The sequence below is a fragment of the Aotus nancymaae genome, unplaced genomic scaffold (assembly GCF_030222135.1).
Source record: "Aotus nancymaae isolate 86718 unplaced genomic scaffold, 86718_ANA_hifiasm-v0.15.2.pri h1tg000011l, whole genome shotgun sequence".
NCBI lineage: Eukaryota > Metazoa > Chordata > Mammalia > Primates > Aotidae > Aotus > Aotus nancymaae.
The window spans coordinates 52,706,124-52,732,540 of NW_026988422.1; the positions used below are offsets into that span (position 1 = coordinate 52,706,124).

A 26,417-nucleotide genomic window follows, 5' to 3' on the forward strand; every position below is an offset into this window, starting at 1 on the left:
AGTGATCTTGGGAGGGTCACTTATGCTAATCCTGTGTCCTGACACCTTAGCTGAGCCCAAGGCATTACAACAAACAAGAAGGGATGGTTGAGGAGTTCACGTTCCAGCTCTCGCCCCTCTAGATCACAGTCCAGCCCGTGCCTGCCACCCCAGCACAGTGCCCGTGCCACAGGACACCCACCTTGTCCCCAGCCAGGATCTTGAAGGAAGCCATGACTTGGTCTGCTGTATCTGTATCAGCTGTCTCACGGGACATGAAGTCGATGAAGGCCTGGAACGTCACTACCCCCAGGCGGTTGGGGTCCACAATGCTCATGATGCGGGCAAATTCTGCTTCTCCCTAGAGGGAACAGCCAGCCCCAGGCCTGTCAGCCCATGGTCTGCTGGGAATATCTCACATGGACTGAAGACCCTGGGGGCTCAGAGCAGCCTGTGGCTGGAAGAGGAGGGCACAGCAGCCCCCTGACCTAACCTGGGTTGTCCTGAAGGCATGATGGGGACATAACACTCAAGAGTAGAGACCCAGCTCAGGGTTTCCCATGCCCTGCAGATGCCTGGGTTCCCCTTAGAGCAAATAATCACGCTGATAATAACTACAATGACAACAATGATTAATAATGGCTGACACCTTCGTAGCATATATTATATGCCCAATATTAACCTAAAAGCTTTATTTCAATTCATTTAATCATCACTACAGCCATAAAGGTAGGTATTGTATTATCTTCATTGTACAGATGAGAAATCTGAAGCCCAGACAAGCTAAGTGACTTGCCCAGGGTCACACAGCCAGGAGGCAGCAGAACTGGGATTTGAACTCATGTAGTCTGGTTCTAAAATCTGTTCTTTCCTTACCACACTGTATTTTTACATGCCAGATACATGTACAGACTTAAATTCCTTCATTTAACCCTTACAATAGTCCTGTAGGGTTCCCCACTTCACCTGAGGCTACACGCTAATGATGGCAGGGCTGGGATTTACCCCCAGGTTCACTGCTCCTAGCCCCATGCCCATACCCTGTGCTGGGCAGCCTGTGGGTTCTGTATTTGGCACCAGGGCCCAGAAGTCACCTGACTGCCTTGCTCAGAATATCTGCATGATGGAGGACAGACTAAGAAGGCTGGGGGCATCCTAAGAAGGACGGCTTGGGACAATCCAAAGGGGTGGCAGGACTGACGGGAGCCACCGCCAGGATGGAGGTGGAAGTCTGTCTGTATGCTCTGTGTGAGGCAACGCTGAGCCAACCCCAAACCTGGGATGTCCCACACCCCCAGTCCTTCCTGCCAGCCTCAGGGTCAGCCCAGCCATCCACAGTGGGAGTGAGGAAGTACCAGAAGATAAAGTAGCACAGAGACGGAGGCAAGGAGGCCAGACCTCTTGGATACACAAGGCCCAGGGCCGGGCGGGCTTTCAGGGAGCCATCTTCCCCAAGGACATGGACAGCCCCTAGCCTGAGGGCCTCCAGCCTGCCATGGCTGGGACCTGGCTGCCGCCTCACCAGGGCAGACAGGGTGGGGTTTACGTTACCATGTTGTAACCCATGGAGATCAGGCAGGCGCGGAAATCATCCGTGTCCATCATGCCTGTCTTCTTCTGTGGGGGGTAGTAGTACCGAGACACAAGGAGGGTCAGGAAGGCAGGAAGAGGAAGGGCCGGCCGGAGCCAGGAGGACAGATGGCCAGAGCGGGGATGAGGTTTATGGTTTCGAGAGTCAGGACAGGGAAAGGAACATAGGAGGAGAAGATGCAAACACATACAGGTGGAAATGTCCACAGACAGGAGGAAGGCAACAGGGAGATGCCAAAATCCACCCATGGGATGAAGAGTGGCGAGGATGAAAGACAGCGGGCACCCGCAGGTTGCCACGAAAGACAGAGGGGACAATGGAGCAGTGACAGGGCAGGCAGAGACGGGAGGAGAGAACGAGCCCCACGGCCCACAGGAGGGGACAGGAGATCCAGACAGAGAGAAGAGAAAAAGGAAAAACGCATTATTTCTCGCCCCAGATGCCACCCCTGAGCGTGCTCCATGCAGGAGGCGAGTACCTGGGGGTCGTTGCCAATATCATAACCCAAGCTGATGAGGCAGGCTTTGAACTCCTCGGGACCCAGTGTGCCGGAGTGATCCTGGGGCCGCGGTGCGCCAGGCAGCGAGCCATGCGGTGTCAGGGAGGTGGAGCCGTGAGGGGGGCATGCCCCGGGGGAGGGTGGCGTGTGTGGGGAGACACAGGGACAGGCATGCGGAGGGAGGGTGGGGGAGGAGGGGAAATAAAAGTGCACACGGTTAGACACACGAACGAGGTTCCAGGGGGTGCCCTCCCCCAACACACGCAGCCCTGCTCCAGGGAGCAGGACCAGAGTGGGGTGTGATGAGCCACAAGGGTGAGAAGCTCCCCCAGAAGTGACCTGGCCCTCTGGCTTCCCCAGGGGCTTCCCCTCAGGTGCCTAGAGAGCCATGAAGCAGGCAGGGGTGGTGGGCAGCACCCAAGCCCCTCCCACCCCTTTAAATCGCCCTCAAGCCCCAGGGCACTGGGAAAGGGCAGCCCACTAAAACCCGGACTGACCCAGAGCTGGGATAGGAACTCTGGACCAAGGCCTCTGACATCCCCGGCAGAGTCCCAGAGGCTGTGCTAGGGGCGGGGGCCAGCGAGGGCAGGAGCAGTCTCTCTTCTGCTCCTCTGTCTCCAAAGCCCAAGAGCAGCAAACCTTCTCTGAGGGTGACTCCTCAAGGTAGGAGAGCAAGGGTTAGGGGTTAAAGGTCCTCTTTCTACACACAGTGTGAACACTCTCCCGAAAGCAGGGAAGCTTATAGGGCACCAAGACAAGCTTTCTAAGGCTGGTTTGGTGGGATGCACTGAGTGAGGGCAGGCTGACAGTTTCCCCTTTCTCTCCCTCCTTACTTGCATGGCAGCCCCTACCTCGGGCAGCACCCTCCAGGGCCCTGGGGCAGGGGCTGCACTAACAAAGCACAAGGGTGGGGCTCTCACCCGGTCAAAGTGGTTGAAGGAGGCCCGGAACTCATTCATCTGCTCCTGGCTGATGCCTTTGGCATCCCGGGTCAGGATCTGATTCTCCACCTCGTTGATGGTCCTGGCAATGGTGGTGAGCAGCTGCTCCCAGCCCACACGGATGTGCTAGAGGCAGGTGAGGGGCCTGTCAGCAAAGGAGTCCCAGGCCTGGGCTCCTGGCAGTCCCTGCCCACCCTACTCCCCGACCATGAAAATAGCCAAAGCCATCAAACTTGGCCTTCCATGTGGCTGAGTGTCACCAGAGGGAGGAGAACCAGGATAAGGACAACCTACCAGGACAGGGATACTAGATGACCAAGGGGGCAGAGTGGTGGCCTCTGCCTGGGAGAGCAAAGAAACCAGGACTTGCCAAGGGGGGTCAGGTCAGGAAGGAGGGCAGATTTGGGGGTAGGAGAGATTGACACAAAAAAATACTTGATTCCCTGAACCCTCCGTGCCCCGCCCCCCGCCACAGTCTTTCACAGTTAAAACAAGTAATTTTAAAAGCAGGTGCCTGAGCTGGTTTAGAGCCCAGCAGCACCCAGAACCACCGGAAGTGCTTATTCTGAACTCCACCCCAGCACTAGTGAAGCAAACTTCAGAGATGAGGCCTAGAAATGTGCATTCTCAACACATTCCTTGGGAAAGCAGAAGGTACTAAAAATTGAAGATGTGAAGCTTCAGGGGTAAAGTGAGCTCATCCTCCAACTATGACCTGTTTCCTTGGAAACTTCCCCACCCAGGAGGAAGAGCAAAAGGGGAAACAGGCTCCCCAAGAAGAACAAGGCCAGCCCCACCCACCTCCATGGTGTAGTTGGTGTGCTTGTTGTCAAAGATGAGCGCCTCCTGGATGAGCTGGTGGTCGCCCTCCAGCTGATCAATCTTTGGCTTGTAGTTGACGATGCTCTTCTCATACTGCCGCAGGTGGCTGAGCTGGTCCTCCAGAGTCCCGTGCATCTCAATGGAGATTCTCCCGATCTCCTGCTCACCGGGAAGGAGGAACCTTGTCAGACCACCTCACTCTGCTCCCATAGGGTGGGGACTGGAGCCTCCAAAATCCCTTGTTAAGCCCTCAGATGATGCTCAGTTCCCATCCCAGCCCGAAGGAGGCCATCATTGGCAATTAGTAAGAGACTTTTAGCATGGGTGCTCCTAGGTATGGAAGCAGCACCACAGAGGTGTATAACAAGTGCTGTTAGCATTGGATGAAATAGCGACCAGCTCTCAGGTACCTGTCAGCCTCAGGAGAGGGATACAGGGTCAGTTCTAACCTAAACGTTCACTCCTCTGCTTGCCATTCAAATCCCCCTTCCCAAGTCTTGTCCATCTCAGGGACCCACTGAGCCAGGATCCTCGTAGCCTTGGTACAGCTCACTCACCTCAGTGCCCATGCTCATGCTGTTCTACTTCCACCTTGCTGCCCTGGCCCACCTGAATCCCATCCATCCCTGCAGGCCAGGTCTAATGCCCATTTCTGTTATTCATCCATGTAAACAACTCTTGTTTGTGAAAACACTTTCTCTCCACTCAATTCAATCCAGTAGATATTTCCTGCCTGTCTACTAAGAACAATGTGCTGGCTGGCAGGGGTGCGGGGGGGCGACACACACAAATGTTAACTCGACATGGTCTCTGCCCTTAAACTTGGAGGCCATACTCAAGCCCAGTGGGGCCCTTTCCTGATCTGCTAAAAGCACCCACTATCTACCCCACACAATTCAGCAAAAAAAATTCTGTCCTCCACTGGGGTTCAGTTCTCTTCCTGGGACAACCTTCCAGGACAGATCATCTTTGGCCAAGCCCATTGCTCAGGAGGAGGAGGAAAGGAAGGGGAGGCCTGGTCAATAAGAGACACCAAAGGGATTAAGCTGGATCGGGCACTCTGGAGCTGACCTTCCTATGGGACTTCCATAGGCAGCAGCCTTTTTTTTTTTTAGATGAAGTCTAGCTCTGTCACCCAGGCTGGAGTGCAGTGGTACAATCTTGGCTCACTGTAACTTCCACCTCCTGGGTTCAAACGATTCTCCTGCCTCAGCCTCCCAAATAGCTTGGATTACAGGCACACGCCACCACACCCAGCTGATTTTTGTATTTTTAATAGAGACGAGGTTTCGCCATATTGGCCAGGCTGGTCTTGAACTCCTGACCTCAGGTGATCCACCCTCCTCAGCCTCCCACAGTACTGGGATTACAGGCATGGGCCTTATATATACATGGTGTCCTCATATACCTTTGCTCTCAAATTGGATATTGCCATCAGGGTTTCCTCACACAGGTCCCCACAGCCTTCCACAGGACAGCAGACCCCTGGTGGGCTCAGGGCCTCAGTCCTCCATGGGTCCCACCCAGGAAGACAGGCAGCCTGGCTGGCTGGGATAGTGTGGGGAGGGGTGGGAGCCCCAGCACTGCTTCCCAGCACGGGACCCACCTCCATCTTGGTCTGGATCCAGGGCCCGATGACATTGGCCTGGGCCCCAAACTGCTTGCGTAGCCTCTCATTGTGCTGCTGGCGGGCGTGCTCCTCCGTCAGAGCCTGGTCCCTCCGAGGCACCAGCTGCCGCACCTGGGGCAGGAACAACAAGGCGACTCTGGGGATGGGTCAGCCATCTGGCCATGTGCCAGATGAGGAAATGGAGGACCCAGGAGGGGAAGGGCCGGTCAGTAACAACAGGAGTGAAGGTGTTAACCTGTTCTGGAAATCCAGTCATTGGCCAAACAATGAGTATTTACTATATGAGGATTTTAAATGAAATTGATGAAAATCAATTAAAATGGACAAAACTCCCTGCCTTTATGAAACTTACAATGGCTCGGCCCATGCCCTTCAACTCACGTGGTCCCATTTGCCATTGATCTCCTGAGGCGTGATGGTTGTGTAGGGGTTGGTGCCCGCCATATTGACATGGTAGGTCTGGACAATCTTGGACACCTCGTTGTGGATGCCCAGGATGGCCAGGCGTTCCTTGTCGGCATCGGGGAGGGTAGCCTTGAATTGCTCATGGGCTGTGGTCAGTCCCTGGATAGAGATGGGGATATATGAGCAAGAAGAACAAAGGAGGAAGCCCTAGAAGTGGGTGGAAGGGCCTCGGAGATTGGGTTCCACACCAGCTGGGAGACCAGGAGGCATCAATTCAAAGAGTCTTGTGGCTGAGAACTGGGATGGCAGGTATGGCCACAGGAAGCTGAAGCCACAGTCATCAAAAGCAACAGCTTCATCCATGGAGGTGGTGAAATTGGCAGCAACCCCTCTGGCCTGTTCACCACCTCACAGATCAGGGAGAAGGGCTGCTCCAGAGGCTCACTTTCCAGATGATCCCCCGAAACATGGGCTTCCTTAGCTTCTGGAAAAATCTTTTAAATCCAGTACTCTGCAACTGCATGAAAGGTTGAGGAAGCTGCTAACTGATATGAAATGAGCTCCAAATAGACATTACATTAAAAATCAAAGTTCACGGCTGAGCACCGTGACTCATGCCTATAATCCCAGCATGTTGGGAGGCTGAAGGAGGAGGATCTCTTGAAGCCAGGAGTTTGAGACCAGTCTGGGCAACAAGGGAAAACCCCCATTTCCACGAAAATAAAAATTAAAAAACTAGCCAGGTATGATGATGTGAGCCTCTAGTCCCAGCTACTAGGGAGGCTGCAGCAGGAGGATCCCTTGAGCCCAGGAGCTGGAGGCTGTAGTGAGCCATGAGCCCACCACTGCACTCCAGCCTTGGTGACAAAGCGAGACCCTGTCTCTAAATAAAATAAATAAGAATCAAAGTTCAGAATAGGGTATACAGTAAAAGCTACTTTTCGTTTTATACAAAAAGGGTACAAAGCATGGAAACAATCATATTTGCTTGTGTGCAGAGACTGTAATCAAATTCTTACCTTTGGGGAGGGAACTAGGGGCTGGAGGATAAGGAGTCAGAGGGAGACCCTATTGTACAACCTTTTTAAATTTTTTGATTTTAGACCATGCACATATATTATCTTGTCTAAATAAGTCAAATGCAAAGGTTTTGGGTCTATAAAATCCTTGGGATGCTCTTCCTAAGTCCCCTACCTTACAGGGGCAGTCCTGCAAATGTGACCTGTAGAGCGTGGGCCAGATGCCCTGGGGTAGCCAGCCTCTGGGGAGTCGGGTGGGGCTTACCTGGATCTCCTCGATGGTGTGCACAATGAAGGTGTCCTGCAGGTCCTCCATGGCCCCCTCCATCCAGTTGTTGAAGGGTGCAGCCCGCTTGGCATACTCCAAGTACAGCTGGTCAATGGTCTCCAGCAGCTTCTCGGTTCGCTGGGAGTGCCAATAGAGTGGGGTTTAGTAGAGTGATGTCCAGAATCATCCCCCACTCCTATCAAGATCCTCCTGGTGAGCCCCAGGTCTAGAAGCACTGACTGAATCAGGCAGAAAGAATAGGCTCTTCCTGCCAAGTGTATGGACCATCTCACACTGCAGCCTCCGGGCCTGGCTCCCAGAGTGTCTGGTGTATAGTATAGGAGGATTCTCAAATGGCTGGGGTTGGGCTGTGAAGCACAGTGAACTGGGAGGATGAGACATGTGAGGGCAAGAGAGGAGGCATCGCCATCACGGCAAAGTCCAAGGCCTGTGCCAAGGTGCGTCTTCCACATTTGGGCCAGGACTGGGGGAGGTCTGGGGAACCCATACAGTCTTTTAGCCCAAAGCAAAGAGAGTCAAGAAGCAGGAAGGGGCACCACAGGGCTGCTGGATGTGGGCCTAGATCTCCCTCCAGGACCCCTCACCTCCAGAGCTTCCCTTCGCTTCTGAGTTAGGGCCCCCAGATTGTCCCACTGGTCACAGATCTTTTGGCAACGGGCGTTGACACTGGGTGAGTCATAATAGTCCAGCTCACTGGGGAGGGAAGAGACAAGGAAGTCGGGGACCCAGGTTAATTTCATGGCCCATCTCCCTCTCCCTGGGGCTGCCAGTGGGTGACATTATACGGTGGTGCTGGGAAGAGCCAGGGGCACTCCCTTCAGGAGACCTTCCAGGCACTCCTTCCACCCCTCCCCTCTTTCAGGATACTGGCAGGGAAGAGATTAAAGAAGTCCCCTTCCCCAGTCATGGCTGAAGTGACCAGCCTTCACCCCAATGGCCAATGGCAGGGAGCCCTCGAAGCCCAGTGAGAAAGCTCAGAACCAAGGCTTGCTCACCCTCTGCTCCTGTACTGGCTACAGGCGAGAACTGGTGGCCTTTAACAGGACAGCAGTGTCCTGGGCTCGTTCCTCACCAGAAGAGATGTTCTTTGTTTCTGCATTGACTCCCTTCCCACCTGGGCACCCACCTGTGCCCACCCTCCCCATCCTTCAGGCCACACCCCGAGGTCCCCCAGCATTTGAGAAAGCCCAGCCTTGGCCCCTCACCAGGGCGCCACCGGGTGGGGGTGTCTGGGGCCACCTACTTGAGCTCCTGTGCGATGGCGGCGATCTGCTCCACGCGGTCCTGGTGGGCAGCCAGGTCACTCTCGAAGGCCTCGTGCTTCTTGAGCAGGGCCTTGATCTCCGAGAGCGTGGCCGTCTCATAGTCCTTCTGTCGCAGCATGGCCTCTTTGCCTGGGTTGAGAGAGGGCCACACGGCTGAGTAACAGTGAGAAGCATCTCCTTGGTCCCAACTGCCTACCCCTCAGGGCCCCAGGAGATGCCCACTGTGCAGGGGTCTGCAGTGTGCAAAAGCAGATGTGCCGCTGGAACATCCAATTACGGCATGATGGGGAGAAGCGCTGCTCCCCTCAGAGCACCTCCAAGGCCATGAAAGTGGCAACACAGGATGGTTATGCAGGATCTGTGGGAACGCTCAGGGCATGGTGCTACATACACAGCGGGAAACACAGCCATCCACACCCTCTGGTACAATCAGGAAAAAAGCAACCCAAGCACCTCAGGGGTTCCCAGCCTTTCGAATGTCCCCAGTTATTGTCGCTGGCTGCCAGCAGCCCTGCAGGGGCCCCTTCCCCCAGTCAGTGTGTCCAGTGCACTCTGCATCGAATCTGATGGTGGCTAGAGCCTTCTCTGACCCTCAGACACACTGCCCTCTCTCTGCAGGGCATGAGCGGGTCCTGCTTTTCTTAAATTTGTTTCCACAGGAGGAAAGCAGGAACAAGAAATGACCTCCCAGGGCCGTTGTTAGATGACGCTCACCAGCTGCCTTGTGAAGTTAACAGGCACAGGACCGGGGCTGGCCCGGCCTCCCTCACTCACACACCCAACCCTCTGCTGCTGGGATGCTCAGCCCATCTCAGTAAATAAGGCTGGGCTGGGAGCCAAGGCTGTGTCCCCATGATTTCTTTCCTTCCCCCTACTCTATCAAGTTTAGAAAAAAGTTACAGCTAAGCCTACTTATCCACTCCTATTCAGTCTTTCCTTATGTGGTTGTTCTGTGAAAGCTTTAGACATATATAAATTATGTTTCCTACTTTTAAAATATTTAGCAGCACATTATTGGAATTTCTACCTTGGTTCCATAGTCTTCTCATGTAGATGTCTGCTGAGAGGCTGCATACCCACTGCCCTAACCCTTCACTGGCCTACTGTGGGGTGCTGGCTCCTCGGCTTGCCCTCCTGTGCATGTCTCCATGTTCAGAGTGGATTCTTTTTCTTTCTTTTTGGGAGGGAGCCTCACCCTGTTGCCCAGGTTGAAGTACAATGGCATGATCTCGGCTCACTGCAACCTCTGCCTTCTGAGTTCAAGTGATTCTCCTGCCTCAGCCTCCCAAGTAGTTGGGATTACAGGTGCGTGCCACCACACCCGACTAAATTTTTGTATCTTTAGTAGAGACGAGGTTTCACCATGTTGGCCAGGCTGGTCTCAAACTCCTGACCTTGTGATCTGCCTGCCTTGGCCTCCCAAAGTGCTGGGATTATAGACGTGAGCCACCGCACCCAGCCCACGGTGGATTCTTTAGATAGTCTCAAGAAATGGTTAGAGTATGGTAAAATTGTTAGGTGTGAATACATGTGGCCAAACTGCTTTCCCCAGAGGCTGTGCCGGCATGCCAGCACTTCTCATGCCCCAGCTGGTGACTGGCAAGCTGATGAGGTCAATCTTCTCTGTACTTTGGCTGTGAGCTGGACCCAATAGAAGCATGTGATGAATCAGTGCAATCCCCATGCTCCCTCTTCCACTCCATCCCATCCACACCTGGATAAATAACTCCACATACTCACTGTGAAAGCGGGGGCAGCAACCTCGTACCATCGTGTGCAAAGCCCAGCATTTGTACTTACAAAGGGGAACTAGACCTAACCCCCCTTAGCCAGGCTAGCACACTCCCATCCCCTACACCAGAGGTCCCCAACCCTGGGCCATAGACTGGGCCAAACAGCAGGAGGTGAGCCAGCAGGTGAGTGGGCATTACCACCTGAGCTCCGCCTCCTGTTGGGTCAGTGGCGGTGTTAGATTCTCACAGGAGCTCAAACCCTGTTGTGAACTGCACATGAGAGGGATCTAGATGGTGTGCTTCTTATGAGAATCTAACTAATGCCTGATGATCTGAGGTGGAACAGTCATCCTGAAACCATCTGCCTCCTCCCCTCTCCACGGAAAAATTATCTTCCACAAAACTGGTCCCTGGTGCCAAAGAGGCTGGGGACTGCTGTCCTACACCAAGCCACTCCCAAGTTGCCTTGGGGTACGGCTCTTCCTTCTCATCTCCAGCCTAAGGTCTGAGGAGTACAAAATGGCTGAATGGGGGTATTTTAGGGCACTGAGCCCTGCTGGCCAATAGGTCTGCCCCAGACTCCAGCTGAAACGGCCAGAAGGGCCCCAGCAGATGGGCAGCCTATTCCCCACCTCCAGCCCTGGCCGAGGTTCTGGGGAAAGTACTATCCTAGGTATGATCCTCTCTCTTCAGAGTTAAACTTAGCTGCCAATAAGACCACACCAGATGTGGCCCCAAGAGCCTCAAGGTGGGAGTAACAGGGACACACATATGCCAAGGCAAAGGCTCTGGTTCACTGTAATTGGAGAATAGGAAATAGAGGAAAGAGAACTGAACAGATAAAAAACATAAGCATGCAATCTACTAGAATATAAGCCTCACAACAACCCTATGAGGAGGGTGAATTATGTTGAATGGGGACCCCATAAAACTCATGTCAACCCAGAACCTCAAAATGGGACCTTATTTGGAAATAGGGTCTTTGCAGACTTAATTCCTAAAGATGACATTATACGGCTGGGCGCAATGACTCACACCTGGAATCCCAGCACTTTGGGAGGCCAAGGCGGGTAGATCACCTGAGGTTAGGAATTCGAGACCAGCCTGACCAACACGGTGAAACTAAAAATACAAAAATTAGCTAGGCATGGTGGTGGGCGCCTGTAATTCCAGCTACTCGGGAGGCTGAGGTAGGAGAATCACTTGAACATGGGAGATGGAGGTTGCAATGAGCTGAGATCGTGCCACTGCACTCCAGCCTGGGGGACAGAGTGAGACTGTGAGACTCTGCCTCAAAAAACAAAAATCTGACATTATACTGGATAGGGGGCACCCTAAATTCAATGATCAAGAAAAGGAGATTCAGTTACAGAGACACAGAGAGAAGCAGCCATGTGAGGAAGAGGAAGAGACTGGAGAGGTGCAGCTACCAGTCACCGAACACCAGGGGCTGCTAGGAGGCTGCACGGAACCGTCCCTCCCTCAGTGCCAGGGGAGCCAATCCTGCCAACACCTCAGTTCAGCACTTCTGGCCTCCTGAACTGTGAAGAATACACTTCCGTTGTTTTAAGCCACCATGTTTGTGGTAACTTGTTTCAGAAGCCCTGGAAACACAGGAGGGCATAGCATCCTCCGCACTTCACAGATGAGGAGACCAAGGCCTGGGGTGAGGTCATCCGTCCACGTCACACTGCTCCTAAGGGGCACAGTCAGGACTCCAACCCAACCTAACTCACTCCAGGAGGAAGACTCAATTATGGTGAAAAGAACAATTAACGTGAACACCCAGGGCCACAGTGGCTCATGTCTGTAATCCTAGCACTTTGGGAGGCCGAGGTGGGCGGATCACCTAAGGTCAGGAGTTTGAGACCAGCCTGACCAACGTGGTGAAACCCTGTCTCTAAAGGCATAATGGCATGTATCTGTAGTCCCAGCTACTAGGGAGGCTGGGGCAGAAGAATCTCTTGAACCCAGGAAGCGGAGGTTGCAGTGAGCTGAGATCCCACCATTGCACTCTAGCCTGGGCAGTAAGAGCAAAACTCTGTCTCAAAACCACCCCCGCAAAAAAACAAAGTGACAGTCTGGGGGTATAGCTCGGGGGTAGAGCATTTGACTGCAATGTGAACACTCACAGCACTGCGCTGTGCAGGAACTCTCCTCAGAACTTCGTATGTGTTCACTGATTCAATTCTTATAAGCCTGTGAGGTTGGTACTATTGTTATCCCCACTTTACAGATGAGGAAGCTGAGGCGACCAGAAGGCTAATTAATTTGTCTAATGCCACAGAACTAGTAAGAGACCAAATGAAACAAACAAAAAGCAAAGAAGAATGGTGTAGCAGCTGCTGGCTGGGCTGGGGAGTAGGAAAGTGAAGCCCTGGGGAGGCAGGAGGCTGGGCTGGCCTCACCGTCCGTCCAGGCCTCGTGGATGGAGGCCTTCTGCCTGAACTTCTCTGCCAGGTGGTCCAGTCGCTCCAGCCTCCGGATCTCATTCAGCAGCCACTCCTCGTAGCCCTTCTCCACCTGCTCCAGGCAGCCCCAGGCATTGTTGATATCCTGTGGGGACGGGAGGTACAGGGTCAGGGGCTGGCTCGGGCCTAGCTTCAGCTCCCCTGACCCCCTAGACCCCTGAAGGTGCTCCATACCTTCCAGGAAGAGCCTCTTCCCTATCTCTGCCCCATGTCCACCCCAGCCAGGCTGCCCCACTCTCCCTCCCATCTCCCACTGGTATTTTCTGGGCTCCCAGGAGGCAGGCCTCTTGGCAATGCATGGGACTTGCATCTACACTGGTCACCTAGCTATGGGACTTTGAGAATTGAGCCCTGTGGGGAAAGAGCCCCAGGCTCTCCCTGACTAGGACTGGCTTCCGACAGGACTCTTAACCGATCACAGGGGTCACACATGTGCCAAGGCAATGGCCCCCCAGGTAAACAGAGCAACAATGAATGAGGCAAGCAGGCACTGGAGCTGCCCAGCCTTCCCGGGGTCCTGTATCCATTCATGGACTCAGGCCTCTGGGCAGTAGCCTGGAGCCTGCAGGGACCCTGGCCTGGGCGAGCCGGCCAGAATTCTGGGAGGACAAATGCTGAGTGCAAACCCACACACCCCTTCAGACAGGGCCACGCCTCCAGTTTGTGCAAGGGTGCTCGGCTGGGCAGTCGCTGGGGCTGCACCCTGCAAGCCACCGTCTCCACCACATGCCCCCAGGCCAAGCCACATCTCCAGGAAGGGCACTTTGTTCGATTCTCATAGCGCACCGTTAGGCTAGCAGTGGCTCTGGCCACCTAAAAGCTACTTATTCAGCCTTTGAGTCCAAAAGTGACTGCAATTTTCCAAACTGTATACACACTTGCAATGTTTTCTCCCTCGACCCCCTGGGCTGCTCTCTCCCCGCAGTGCTGTCTGGCTTTCGCCCTCCCTTCTAGACCTGCCGTGTGCCCAGGACAATCATATTACTCTTCACTTAAGGTCAAATGCTCTGTCATGGCAAATGCGTTACATTTTCTTCTGTGTGTTTCTCTGGCTTATGCAATTTTTTCCTAAGTTGTGGGGACAGGGTAAAGGGGGATAACATTTTTAAAATAACCTAAAAGAAGAGTATTGGCTGGGTGCAGTGGCTCACGTCTGTAATCCCAGCACTTTGGGAGGCTGAGGTGGGCGGATCACAAGGTCAGGAGATCGAGACCATCCTGACCAATATGGTGAAACCCCGTCTCTACTAAAAATACAAAAATTAGCTGGGCGTGGTGGTGTGCACCTGTAGTCCCAGCTACTTGGGAGGCTGAGGCAGGAGAATCACTTGAACCCAAGAGGTGGAGGTTGCAGTGAGCGGAGATTGCACCACTGTGCTCCAGCCTGGCATCAGAGTGAGACTCCATCTTAAAAAAAGAAAAAAAAAAAAAGGAAGGGTATTTTATGACATGGAAAGCTGGTCATAATATAATATTAGGTTGGGTTTTTTTTTAAGTAGCTTATTATACATAAAACATGAGTTAGTTATATTTAACAGATGAGTACAAAAAGGGGAAAAAATGTTTAATTTCAAATATATATGCTTTAGGATTCCTTCAAATATTTACACACGAAAACCAAAAAGATTAAAATCGTTTTTTTAAAGTTGATACTGGGTAAGATTTTCAGTAATTTCCATGTTTTGTATTTTACTTATTTGTATCTTTGAAATACACTACCCCCCAAAACCCACAAAACTATTACTTCAGTAATAATTTTTTTAACTACTTAAGATTCCATGAAAGTAGAAATCACCTTTTCTGTGATTCAATTATGCCCTGTTTGGTTCAGGATGTCAAAAAGCATTGTGTTTACAGGGATGATTTTTTGTGAGAGGGGGTCTGGTGGTGCTGGGGTGGTCTAGGGTAGATGCTCAGGGGTCTGGAAGGGCCAGCCTGGCCCAGAGCAATCTGGTCAGAGGGGGCTGCCCCATATGGCCAAGTTTGGGCTTGAGCCTGAGTGGTAACTGGAAGGGGGAAGTGACTTCTGGAGCAGTGTTATGTAGGTGGAAGCAAACACGCCCATCCCCGCCCCCATGATGCTGAATTTGACCACGACTAGGAGCAGCTCAGAGGTGGAGGCCGTCCAGTCTGGGGGCCCAGGATCACCCCCAGTGCTCACCGAGACCATCCTGCCCTCGGAGGGCATGAAGGCCGGCCGGTTGCTGAGCCGCAACTTGGTCTGCAGTGTGTTGAAGTTGATCTCCAGCTGGCACTTCTCTTGCACCTTGGGAGGCTTGTGCAGGCGCCGGTAGTCCCGGAAGTCCTCCAGCTTTTGCTGCATGGCGTGCATGGTGTTCTCGGGCACCCGGTTCTCCAGCCACGGGATGGTGCGGCGGATCCACTCCAACAGCTAGGGCAGGAAGGCGGTGGGGGCCGGGGGTGAGGATGCAGGGAGGGAGTGTGCTCAGGCCAGCTTCCCTCTCCTCCCAGCAGCCCTTCCCATATGGAGAAGGGGTCTCTCCTGATGGCACACTCCTTCCCAACTACCGTTCTACAGCATTCCCAGGCCATGAAGCCAGGCTGCAGGGTGTTCCCTCTGAGAATCACAGGCTTTGTGAAGCCTGGCTACTAGGGTACATCAACTCGCAGTCACGTCCCTCAACCTCCCTGCTTTGCTAAGGGAAGACCCATAGACCTGCAGGGAAGACAGTGCATCTGAAAGCTGGGAAGGAGACCTGGATTTTGGTACCAGGTCCTAAATGGCTGGGCCTCAGTTTCTTCATCTATACCAGGGAGGGGGTTAACAGCTGTTTCCGGAGGTCCTTGCCATCTGAATTCCTAGGAATCTAGAACGTGGGTCTCTGACTTAAAAGGGAAGAGGCTGGCTTCTGGGCAGAGAGCTAGCCTGAAGCACGAGCAGGCATGGCCTGGACTGTTTTCCTTGAGCCAAGATGATGGTGGTGGAGAAGGTGGAGGAGTACACATGGCAATAGGAAATACACTGAACACCTGTGGGGGCCAGCACACCGCACACATGGACTCCTCTGAATAATCACAGAAACGCTATGGGGCTAAGGGCTGTGATCACCCGCATGTTCAGAGGAGGCAACCAAGGCACTACCAGGTCCTGTAACTTACCAAGGCGACCCAGCTGTAATGGCAAAGCAGAAATTTAAACCCAGGCACTTGGGCTCCAGAACCTGGGTTCTTACTATGCTGGGAAGCAGATCCACCAACAGGCTGGGCAGAGCAGCTCAAAGGGCTGAATTCTTTCAAGAGGAGGAGGCTTCGCCCAAATGTAGCCAATGGCAGAACAGGAAACCCAGAACTGTGCGATCCTGTCCCCTGAGAAGCAGGGGACAGCCACTACCTTTTGGTAGCTGCTATGCTAGCCTGAGCTGACACTAATTTACCACAAACCCTTCCGTCTCAGAACCAGATGTGCTCCTTTTCTTACTGAAGCAAAACTCACAGACTAAGAGTACACCAGGCTGGAGAGAGTTTTAACATCCCCTGGCTCAACTCTCACTTGACAAGTGAAAAAAAAAAAAAAAGAAGACCCTGAGAGGCAAAGGGATATCCTAGGCTCACTGTAGCCCAGGGACTGGCTTCTGCCCCCACCTCACTACTTTCTGAGAGCACCACAACAGAGCTCAGGCTGCCCTGGACGAGCTATATTGGGATCACAGACTGTGCCAGCCTGGGACTATGCTCCAAGGAAAGAATTGGAGGTACACGTTCTGGAGGACTGACTCTTGCTAGAGTCAGGCCAGGTGAACCCAGGGGTACCCACATCACTGGCCAGCTTCTCGTAGTCTTCCATAAGCTGCTCGTTCTCCTGGTTGACGGCCAACACCTTGCAGATGCGATTGGCTGCTGTCTCCGCCTGGCAATGAGACAGACAGAGTTACGACCAGCCAGTGCCAGCAGCAGGGGATCTGGTGCACACCTATGCTGACAAAGCCCCTCCCGCCCCTGCAGCTCCTGGTGTTTGGGAGTTCCGGAGGCTGTGAGGTCACATTCCTCCTCTCTCCTTACCATTTTCCTTGCCAGCCCATGGCCAGGTCCCACATGTCAGGTGAGCCTGGTCAGAGGTCTTGGTGGCTGAACTGGGCCCCTGGAGAACAGCCTGAGTTTAAGGCCCATCGTGCATGTTGAGAAGAAACTAATCCAATGATTGATATGATCAAAACACTCAGGTCAGGTGGAAAGGTGAGGAAATTCATGCCCATCCTGGAATTCCAAGTGGAGGCACTGGAATTGCAAGGCTTAGGACCTCAGTCTGGATTTTCCAGAATCTTAGAGATGTGGGAATTCAAATCTAGGAGTCCTGGGATAAAGTGCCGACTCAGAAGTCGTGGGGCCTCTCAGGATCCCTGCAGAATATCCCAAGGGTCTTGGCCCAAAGCCTGAAGCACTTTAGAGAAAACTGACAGACCCTCTACTGCACCAAAGTCCAGACTTCAGGATCAACCAAGTATGGGCACAATGCCCAGCGCCCAGCACAGGCCCCTCCGGGACAGCTAAGCACACATCATGCACTGTGTTCTGGGCTAGCAGGAACCCACGATGGGCCTCAGCAGCAAAGGAACAAATGAGGACTGAATGGCAATCCAAGGCCAAGACCAAGAAACCCTAGGGGAGAGCGCCTTCTGCAGCTGTGGGGGCCACTGTACCCCTAACACCAGCAGGGACCCAGCACTCCTAAGTCCACTTCAAACGGGCGGTTTTCGAATCCAGCTGTGTTCTTGCACACATTCCAACCCTACACCAAGGGAAGTGAACTCAAAGCCTTTTGGGGCTGTGGGGTAGAACGGAAGAAAGCCTGGGGGTTGGAGAAGATGGTATCTGTGAGAAGACAGACTGGCATCCTGGGACCCTGGAGAAGAAAAATGATCCCTGGATTAAGGGGTCGAAAGACCCCTTAACAACTGGTTGATGAACAAGACAAACCAGGTTTCAGCTGCAGCACAGTGAACTGAGGCTGGTCATAAGGAAGAGCTTCCTGAGAATGAACGTGCTTAGAATTGGAAGGAATGACTAAGATGGGAGATGTAAATGTTTTTTCCTTGAAGAACTTCTCAAATAAGACATACGCCCACCAAATCATGCGCTTTGTGGATGACTGTGCTGGGTGTGTGGGGGCAGGGGGCAAGGGGCAGAATGAGATCATCCCAAGGGCCCTGTCATAAACATAGTCAAGGTCAAGGGAGGCATGCCCTGCGGAGCGAGGTGTCAGAGTGGGTGGAGAGAACCAATAAGGAGAAGGTGGGAATGGCTAGAGGGTGGTCTAAGAGTCCCCTGACGTGGGGACTTTGAGTCCCCAGTCAAGAAACTGAGACATCCTGGCAGGGCACAGTGGCTCACGCTTGTAATCCCAGCACTTTGGGAGGCCGAGGTGAGCGAATTACAAGGTCAGGAGTTCAAGACCAACCTGACCAACATGGTGAAACCCCATCTCTACTAAAAATACAAAAATTAGCCAGCATGGTAGCGCGCGCGCCTATAATCCCAGCTACTCAGGAGGCGGAGGCAGGAAAATTGCTTGATCCTGGGAGGCAGAGATTGCAGTGAGCCAAGATCATGCCACTGCATTCCAGACTGGTAGATAGACCGAGACTCTGTCTCAAAAAAAAAGAAAAAAGAAACTGAGACATCTTTAGGCCCTCATCCCCTGCCCCCAACTCAACTCTGTCCTAGAGATCTCATGGCTGCTTCTCACCCACAAGTCCTGACTGATTGCCATTTCTCTCGAGAACCAACAGGCACCCACGGGGAATCCCAAGAAGCAATGACAAGGGAAATGCTTTTCCTGGAGCCTGTCCAGGAGACGTGGAGCCCCAGAAAGCCAGGAGGGCCATGGGAACCGCGGGGCCATGGGAACCGGGCCAGCAGCCTCATGGGGCTGGCTGGGGAGCAACTTGCCGGAAGCCCCAGCCTACTTCCCTTGAGGGCTGGGGCAGGGGGCTGCAGAGAGACCACGTGTCCTCTTCCAGGCTGATGTTTTTGTGAGGATGTGCCATCTCTGCAGACTATGCCAGAGATGTGCCACTCAAACAGCTGAAACTCCTTGGCAGCTACTCATCATGGCACGAAGCAGCTGCAGCTGTGATTTCCATGGATGAATCCCCCTTCACCTTGTTACCCTCTGGATCCATCAGCTCGGTGATCATAAACTCTGATGTTGCCAATTTATCAAACTGGCAGACTGAGGTCTGCGTTGGTGGGATTTTACATGTGTCCTGTGGGACCTCGAGAGCCTCGCCCATCCCCAAAAGCCTGCTGACTACTTCAGGGTCAAAAAGGCTCCTTTCTGGATGAAGTCTGGGGGAGATTCCGGGTGGTTTTCCTGGGGACTTTCCGTAAAGATCCAACTGCCTTCCCAAGCTTGAGTCTCAACCACCTGCTCCCAGGCTGGCCTCCCCAAAAGGAGAATGACTGAGAATACCATCTATATACAGTCGACCAGCCTTCAGAAATCACACACAAGTACCATGGGAGGCCCTAGAGCACTTTCTGTATGGCAGGCCAACCTGCAGATGCCACTGGGGCTCCCTTGAGGGACAGCCCAGCTCCCACAGTACCTCTAGCAAGCAGGTTCCTGGAGTCCAGATTTGAGTTTTCTAAAACAAACCACAGCAGAATCCTCAGAACCTCGTCTCCCCTCTTTCTCTCGCAGCCTGACTTCCCCCAACAGGCAGGCTGCGCACTGGAAGAAGCCCATTGGGTGGTGGGGTTGGACCTGCTTCCACAGCGGTCCCTTGATGAAGGTGGCTTCATCACCCATCAGCCTCAGCCTGAGAAGTAAGATGAGGTCAGGTGGGAAGGCCAGGCTTAGTCAGGCCCACGGGACGTAATCCCAGGAGCAGAAGGAAAGACTGTTGGGGGTGACAGACAGGCCTTCCCCATCACCCCAAATTCCTGTTTTTCTAGCCTTTTCCTCTCATGGCTACAAGAACCCCATGAATTCTGAGGCATCTAGGAGAGAGGCACCCAGAACCGCCGAGTACATAAAGAATCTCAAAGACACCGCTTTAGTCCAGAAGTTTAAAGGAGAGATTTGTTCTAGAGGAGGAGATATTCCTTCCCTGAGAACCTCAGGAACTGAAGCAGCTTCAGAAGCCACTTCAGAAGAGAACCCTGGGAGAGCCCTGGCTTCAGGCTATTCCTGAAGAGGAGATGGGCCGCTCTGGACCCCAGCAAGAAGAATCAGATGCCCTGACATGAGATAATGTGACAGGTGCAACAGATAATTGATGGGTGGAGAAAATATTCTCTGGAAATGAGCAAAATGTTGCTTCCAAGGACAAAGGAGAAGACTACTAGAAATCTGTGTTTCCTGTCCCTTTGTATTTTCATGGTTTTTGTTTCTTTCTTTTTTGAGACGGAGTCTTGTTCTGTCATCCAGGCTGGAATGCGATGGTGCGATCTCGGCTCACTGCAACCTCCACCTCCCAGGTTCAAGCGATTCTCCTGCCTCAGCCTCCCAAGTAGCTGGGATTACAGGTGCACACCACAGCTGGCTAATTTCTGTATTTTTAGTAGCGACGATGTTTCACTGTGTTGGCCAGCTGGTCTCCTGACCTCAGGTGATCCACCAGCCTCGGCCTCCCAAAGTGCTGGGATTATAGGCATAGCCACTGCACCCAGCGCAAATTTTCATGTTTTTTATGACCTACTTTAAGCTGCGCTATGATACAACATACAATACACTTTGTTGTATATTCAAGAGTTATTTTAAGATATGAACTATTATTATCCCTGGAGTTCTTAGCTATCCCAAGTCAAACTGTTACCCTGATAATCAGCATCCAATTACCTGGTACAGGCACCATCTAGAGAGGAACTGTCCCCAAGGTAACATCAAAACACTCAAATGTGGCCAGATGACATGCTGTGGCTCCACCACCCACAACCCACAGATTCACGTGAATGCCACAAGGACCTCCTCTAGGTCCTCTTTAGCCAAAAACGTTCCCAAATCTAGCTGGACCTGCTCGTTTTCTTCTTCCCACAGCTGTCCACTGCCCAGTCTTCCCCTTTGTCCTGAGTCAGCCACCAAGCCCAGCGTTCCTGCTAAGAGAGCCTCAAATCAGCAGGGATCTCAGACCAGGCATCCGAGCTTTCTCATGGTGGGTGGGCAGGGGTGGGTGACCAGGCAGAGGGAAACTGGTCCCTCTCCTCGGACAGCTCACACCTCGCCAACTTCCTCTCCTACCGCAGGCTCCACCTGCACACCCCGAAGCTTCTGCACAAGCTGCGGCCGCCTCCCTCCGCAGCACTGTCTGCCCCTTCCCAAGCCCTTGCTAAGCCTTCCGCCCATGGAGCCTCTTGTCAGGTTTCCGCTGCTCGAGAAAACCTTGGTGGCCTGTAGTCCTGTGGCTGCACCCGCCCTGCTCAGGTCTAGGGCAGGGCAGAGCAGCGCACAGGTCAGACCGCAGCCACTGCCGGCTCCTTGATTTAGGGTTTGCCCAGATGGCTCATGAATTTCTCTCAGATCGAGTCCATGCCTTCAAGCATTATTTCTCAGAAACAGCAGACCATGAACTGTAAAACACAAGCTACATACACAAAGTCTTCACGCTCTCCACCCATTCTAAGTCCCTGTAAGAGAAGAGGAAGGGAGAGGAAAGCAGAGGAAGAATTAGGACCAAAACCCACCTGTCAAACGTGGTTGGTCCTCATCCAATGAGGGAAATCAGTACACAGACTCACACAGCGTGTGCCTGCACAGGCCCACGAGCTGTGCACCACGTGCTCACACGCATTAGGCGCTGTGGCCTTTCCGTTCCACTGTACGAGGTTGGGTGACAGTGGAGAGGATGGAGGGCACTGTGCATGGGTTTTGGAAGATTTCCCCCATCAGTGCCAGCCCGGAGACAGACAAGACAGGAGTGTGTGAGTCAGGAGGAGTCCTCCTCCTCCATCAGTCCCACCACACAAGGCGAGGTGGGGGCTCCCCCCGTCCTGCTCAGCTCCAAGCAGTTGCCTTAGACATGGTGGGGGCAACTCTGGGTCAGACCCCTGACCAGGACATGAGAGGATGACCACCACCACCACCAACCCAGCTGTGACCTTGCCCTCAGGTGTGGACAAAAGCGGCGTGAAATGGTTGCAACAGGGATGAGTGAAAGGGAGGAGGGCATGGGAAGGAGGGGCATGAGATTTGGGAGGGGAGCAGGCTGTCACCCACACGCCACATACAACCCTCATACATGCCACACACACACCACTCCCCTTCACACCACACACACACCACACCTCACACCACACACACCTCACTCTACACCTCACACCCATAGCACACCGCACACACACCGCACACTCTACACCTCACACCCACAGCACACCACACCCCTCATACTCCACATACCCCTCACACATGCCACACCCACAGCACTCCCCCTCACACCACACACACACCTCACTCTACACCTCACACCCACAGCACACCACACACACATTCCACACTCTACACCTCACACCCACAGCACACACCCACCCCACTCTACAGCTCACACCCACAGCACTCCACACCACACACACGTGCCACACCTCATACCACACCACTCCATCTCACACCCAGAGCACACCCCTCCACACCACATACACAACTCACCACACTCATGACACACCAGTCCCCAGACCCCACATACCTCATATACACATACCTCACACACAATACCCTTCCACACCATTCCCAAACCTCATGCATGCACACCTCCTACACAACAACACAACAGAGTCCCCACACCCATGCACTCCTCACACACACACACCTCACACACAACATCCAACCATACACACACCACACCTCACACATCCACCCCATACGCACACCCCCCATACCAGGCATCTCACCCACCACACCCCCCACTTACCTCAAACCACACATGCCTCAGAACCCCATACCCATACACACCACACACACCCTCACACCCACTTCACCCACACGCATCTCACACTCCCTTCCAAGCTTTGTCACCAGCCAGGACACAGAGAAGGCTTCAGAGACAAGGAAGACCAGCGTGGGTGGGCATGAAGCCCAGGACAGATCCCTGAAGGAGAAGGAGAGAGGGTGGAAGAGGAGGAAGGGGCTTTGGGAAGAGGGAAAGCCCACAGCAGAGCTCAGCCTCGCCGTGGACACGGGCAGGTGCTTGCCCGAGGCTATCAGGCTGGGAGGCCAATCAAGGCAAGGGAGAGAAGCTGCTCACGCTCAGCTGCGAGGGGCCAGGGAGGCCACAGGAAGAGCAGCCGGAGAGGTAGGAAGGACAAAGAGGACTGGAAGGAAGGCCAGAGGAAGGGCTGAGAGGGGCTGGCAGGCTGCGGGACACCTATGAGAAGGAGCCTCCAGACGGGGCTGCTCTCCTGTCTCTGGTCCGCACCAGTGAGCCCTGGAAGGAAGGTCAGGAGGGTTCTTGGGCGCCCAACCAGGCAGGGAACAGAGCTGCTGCCAGCCCATATGGTGTCTCTGGATCATTTTTAACCTCTTCCCCAGGGCACTTCTACTGGGAAAATGTCCTACTGATTTTGTTAGAAGACATTTTCACTGCCATCTACAGGATCAATTAGTAATCAATATTCAAATCTCCATCGACCACCACACACACATGGCACTCGTGTGCAGTCTGCAACCTGCACAACTATCCATGGCAGCCTGGTTGGGAAGCATCAGGCAGGGCTCTGGCTTGGACACCCTGGAGAAGGCAGGAAGACTTCTCCCTGCTCTGGCTGCTGGCTAAATTTGCGAGGATGGCCTTGCTCAAGCAGGAAGGAGGGAGAGGGCGGGAAGAGATCCTGGATTTTTAAGGAAATAGCACCGCCAAGATCTGTGCTGCCTGGAATAAGGACTCTGGATGCGGGGTGCAGGGAAGAAGCTGAGACCACAAGCTTCCTTCCCGCTTGTGGTATCTGCTATGCCCAGGGCATAGGGACAGAGACATGGGAGGTCATTCAGAGGCTGGGGTTCTCTGGCATCTTCAAGTGTCCTGTCCAAGGTTCAGAGTCCTGTCCCCCTGCAAGAGGAGGAGGGGCTTCTCTAGTCCCTCCTTCCATCCCAGGGCCTGCTGCTGGGGTGTTCAGGGAGGACGGAAGAGGTGGGCAAGAGGGGAGAGTGGAGGAGGCCGAGGGAGAGCTCACCTTCTGCGCACCCGAGAAGGCGTGGCCGTGACATGAAACATTAGGTCACACGGCCTTCCCATCCGGCCTTAGCGTGCCTACACATCTGCACAGAGAAGGAGAAGAGGTTGAGAGGAGAAAGTAGGCAGCGGCAGCAGCACAGAATAAACCCAAACAGCCATGGTAGACGGACAGGACATAGACAGACAGAAAAGGAGGGAATGAGTGGAAAGAGAAAAAATGAGACAGACGGGGAGGAAGGGAAGGGGTGGGAGGTGAGCAGAGTCTGAGGCAGGGATGGCACAGGGGAGGTAGGAGAGGGCGGGGCTCCCATCATGCATTTGTTTTGTTTTGTTTTGTTTTTGAGACAGAGTCTCATTCTGTCACCCAGGCTGGAGTGCAGTGATACAATTTCAGCTCACTGCAACCTCCACCTCCTGGGTTCAAGTGATTCTCCAGCCTCAGCCTCCCGAGTAGCTGGGATTACAGGCGTGTACCACCATGCCCAGCTAATTTTTGTATTTTTAGTAGAGACAGGTTTTCACCATGTTGGCCAGGCTGGTCTCAAACTCCTGGCCTCAAGTGATCTGCCCGCCTCAGCCTCCCAAAGTGCTGAGATTATAGACGTGAGGCACCGCGCTCGGCCCCATCATGTATCTTAAGACAGTCACTCAGACGCTATGCGGAGGGCAGGAGACCTGCATGAGACGTGAAGGTTCTGTGTTCATGGCGATGTTGTGCTGCTTATGGGGTCCTGCCTGCCAGGGAGGTCTCGGGAAGGGGTATCTGCTGCCTAAGGCTGGTGATGAAAATGTTCAAATCTTCAATGTCCACAGCATCAACAGTGCCCTCTAGTCGTGGTACCCTTGTGTGGTGCAGAACCTGCACGACCGGACTTTAACCTCAGGCCTCCCAGAGCAAAACTGGGCCAGGACACTTGAAGGGGCTCCCAGCTGCCCACCCCCTCTCCCTTCCAGAGGTGCTGCTTATGTCTGAGAAGAGAGCGCAGCATGACTGCAGGTGAGTCCCAGGCAGGATACAGGAGAAGGCACTGGAGCCCAAAGGGGCTGAGGACAGATCTAAGTCATGTCCATGAGCAGGAGAAAGGTGGGGCTTTGTGATGCCTTTGCCAAGTGGGTAAGTGAAGACAGGAGGTGGCCCCCAGCATTGGCTCTCTAAGGGAACCCCAGCTGCTCTGTCGAGCCAGGGGCTTCAACAGAGGTGGGCACAGAAAGGCTCCTCCCGCTCACCTTCCAGTAGCCCAGAACCACCCGGGCTGCTACATGCACACAGCCCTTCCTGCTTAAGCCAGTCATCTGGATCCTAGAAGGGGAGCTGCTGCCCAATTTTCTTGATCACAGTAGAAGATGAGAGAGGCAGACGGGTGGGAGAGGAGCCGGGTAAGAACAACACGCCACTTTAGAACCAGGGGCTGCCTCTGTCCAAGAGACCAGACCATCCAGGTACCTGTCACCAGGAGAGGCGGGGCGGGCAGGAGGGCATGGTTTGGGGTCCAGCAGGAAGTGTGCTGGGCATGGAAGGGGCAGGGGGCCCCAGGTACCTTCTGGGCTCCAGAGAAGGCGTGGTAGAAGCTAGACACGTAAGTCATGATGGCTTTCTCATCCGGTCGGGCAGTTCCAACGATGTCTGTCAAGAAAAATGTGGAGTTAATGCCAGCTGGTTCCAAGAACACCACACACCCCCGATGTGATGCAGAAAGCAGCTCACAGCACCACCAAGTCTTCTTGCCAAAATGCTCAGCCCAAATCTAACCAGCCTTTGGTGTCAACTTCCGCTTATGGAAATGTAAGTAAAGGAACACGTGCGTGAAATGAAGCCCCAGTGAGGCAGACAAACCGAGGATAAGGCATTTTCTACAGGACAGCAGGAATAAAAGGGGTCGAAGGGAGGAGAGAAGTGCCACGGACGGTAAAAGATGTCGGAACACAGCTGAACGGACGGGAAAAGACGTCGGAACACAGCTGAACGGACGGGAAAAGACGTCGGAACACAGCTGAACGGACGGGAAAAGACGTGGGAACACAGCTGAACGGACGGGAAAAGACGTGGGAACACAGCTGAACGGACGGGAAAAGACGTGGGAACACAGCTGAACGGACGGGAAAAGACGTGGGAACACAGCTGAACGGACGGGAAAAGACGTGGGAACACAGCTGAACGGACGGGAAAAGACGTCGGAACACAGCTGAACGGACGGGAAAAGACGTCGGAACACAGCTGAACGGACGGGAAAAGATGTCGGAACACAGCTGAATGCCAGTACGGAGCTGGTTTGGATTCTGATGAAAACAAACCAACCCTCCAAGAAATGTCTTAGGGAATTAGGGAAATTTGATTATGAACTGAGTATCAAAAGGAATTACCAATTTGCTAAAAGTGAAAACTTTGTCGTTGCCTAAGAAAACAACTCTATTTTTAAGGTATGTATTCAGAAGTATGCAGTGGTAAAATGACGTGAGATCTCAGAATTGCTTTAAGATACTTCAACATGGGAGGCCGAGGCAGGTGGATCACGAGGTCAAGAGATCAAGACAATCCTGGTCAACATGGTGAAACTCCGTCTCTACTAAAAATACAAAAAAATTAGCTGGGCATGGTGGCGCGTGCCTGTAATCCCAGCTACTCAGGAGGCTGAGGCAGGAGAATTGCCTG

General features: G+C 53.4%; 1 protein-coding gene across 4 annotated transcripts in view; it reads right to left on the minus strand.

Annotated features, from left to right (window-relative positions):
* Positions 1 to 26,417, minus strand: part of ACTN1 (actinin alpha 1) — a 107,304-nt gene that overhangs the window by 2,135 nt on the left and 78,752 nt on the right. For 2 of the 4 annotated variants that reach the window (XM_012438124.2, XM_064374983.1), the window contains 13 exons: positions 25,306 to 25,391; positions 16,420 to 16,512; positions 14,806 to 15,036; positions 12,582 to 12,729; positions 8,419 to 8,569; positions 7,760 to 7,868; positions 7,152 to 7,292; positions 5,844 to 6,026; positions 5,439 to 5,573; positions 3,812 to 3,991; positions 2,990 to 3,136; positions 2,049 to 2,129; positions 182 to 340 (listed from right to left, as the gene is read on the minus strand). In XM_012438124.2, coding sequence (XP_012293547.1) covers positions 182 to 340; positions 2,049 to 2,129; positions 2,990 to 3,136; positions 3,812 to 3,991; positions 5,439 to 5,573; positions 5,844 to 6,026; positions 7,152 to 7,292; positions 7,760 to 7,868; positions 8,419 to 8,569; positions 12,582 to 12,729; positions 14,806 to 15,036; positions 16,420 to 16,512; positions 25,306 to 25,391 — 1,844 coding nt within the window. Of the gene's footprint in view, positions 1 to 181; positions 341 to 1,530; positions 1,597 to 2,048; positions 2,130 to 2,989; positions 3,137 to 3,811; positions 3,992 to 5,438; positions 5,574 to 5,843; positions 6,027 to 7,151; positions 7,293 to 7,759; positions 7,869 to 8,418; positions 8,570 to 12,581; positions 12,730 to 14,805; positions 15,037 to 16,419; positions 16,513 to 25,305; positions 25,392 to 26,417 lie in introns of all 4 variants that reach the window. The other 2 variants (XM_012438123.2, XM_012438125.2) reach the window with 2 other exon arrangements.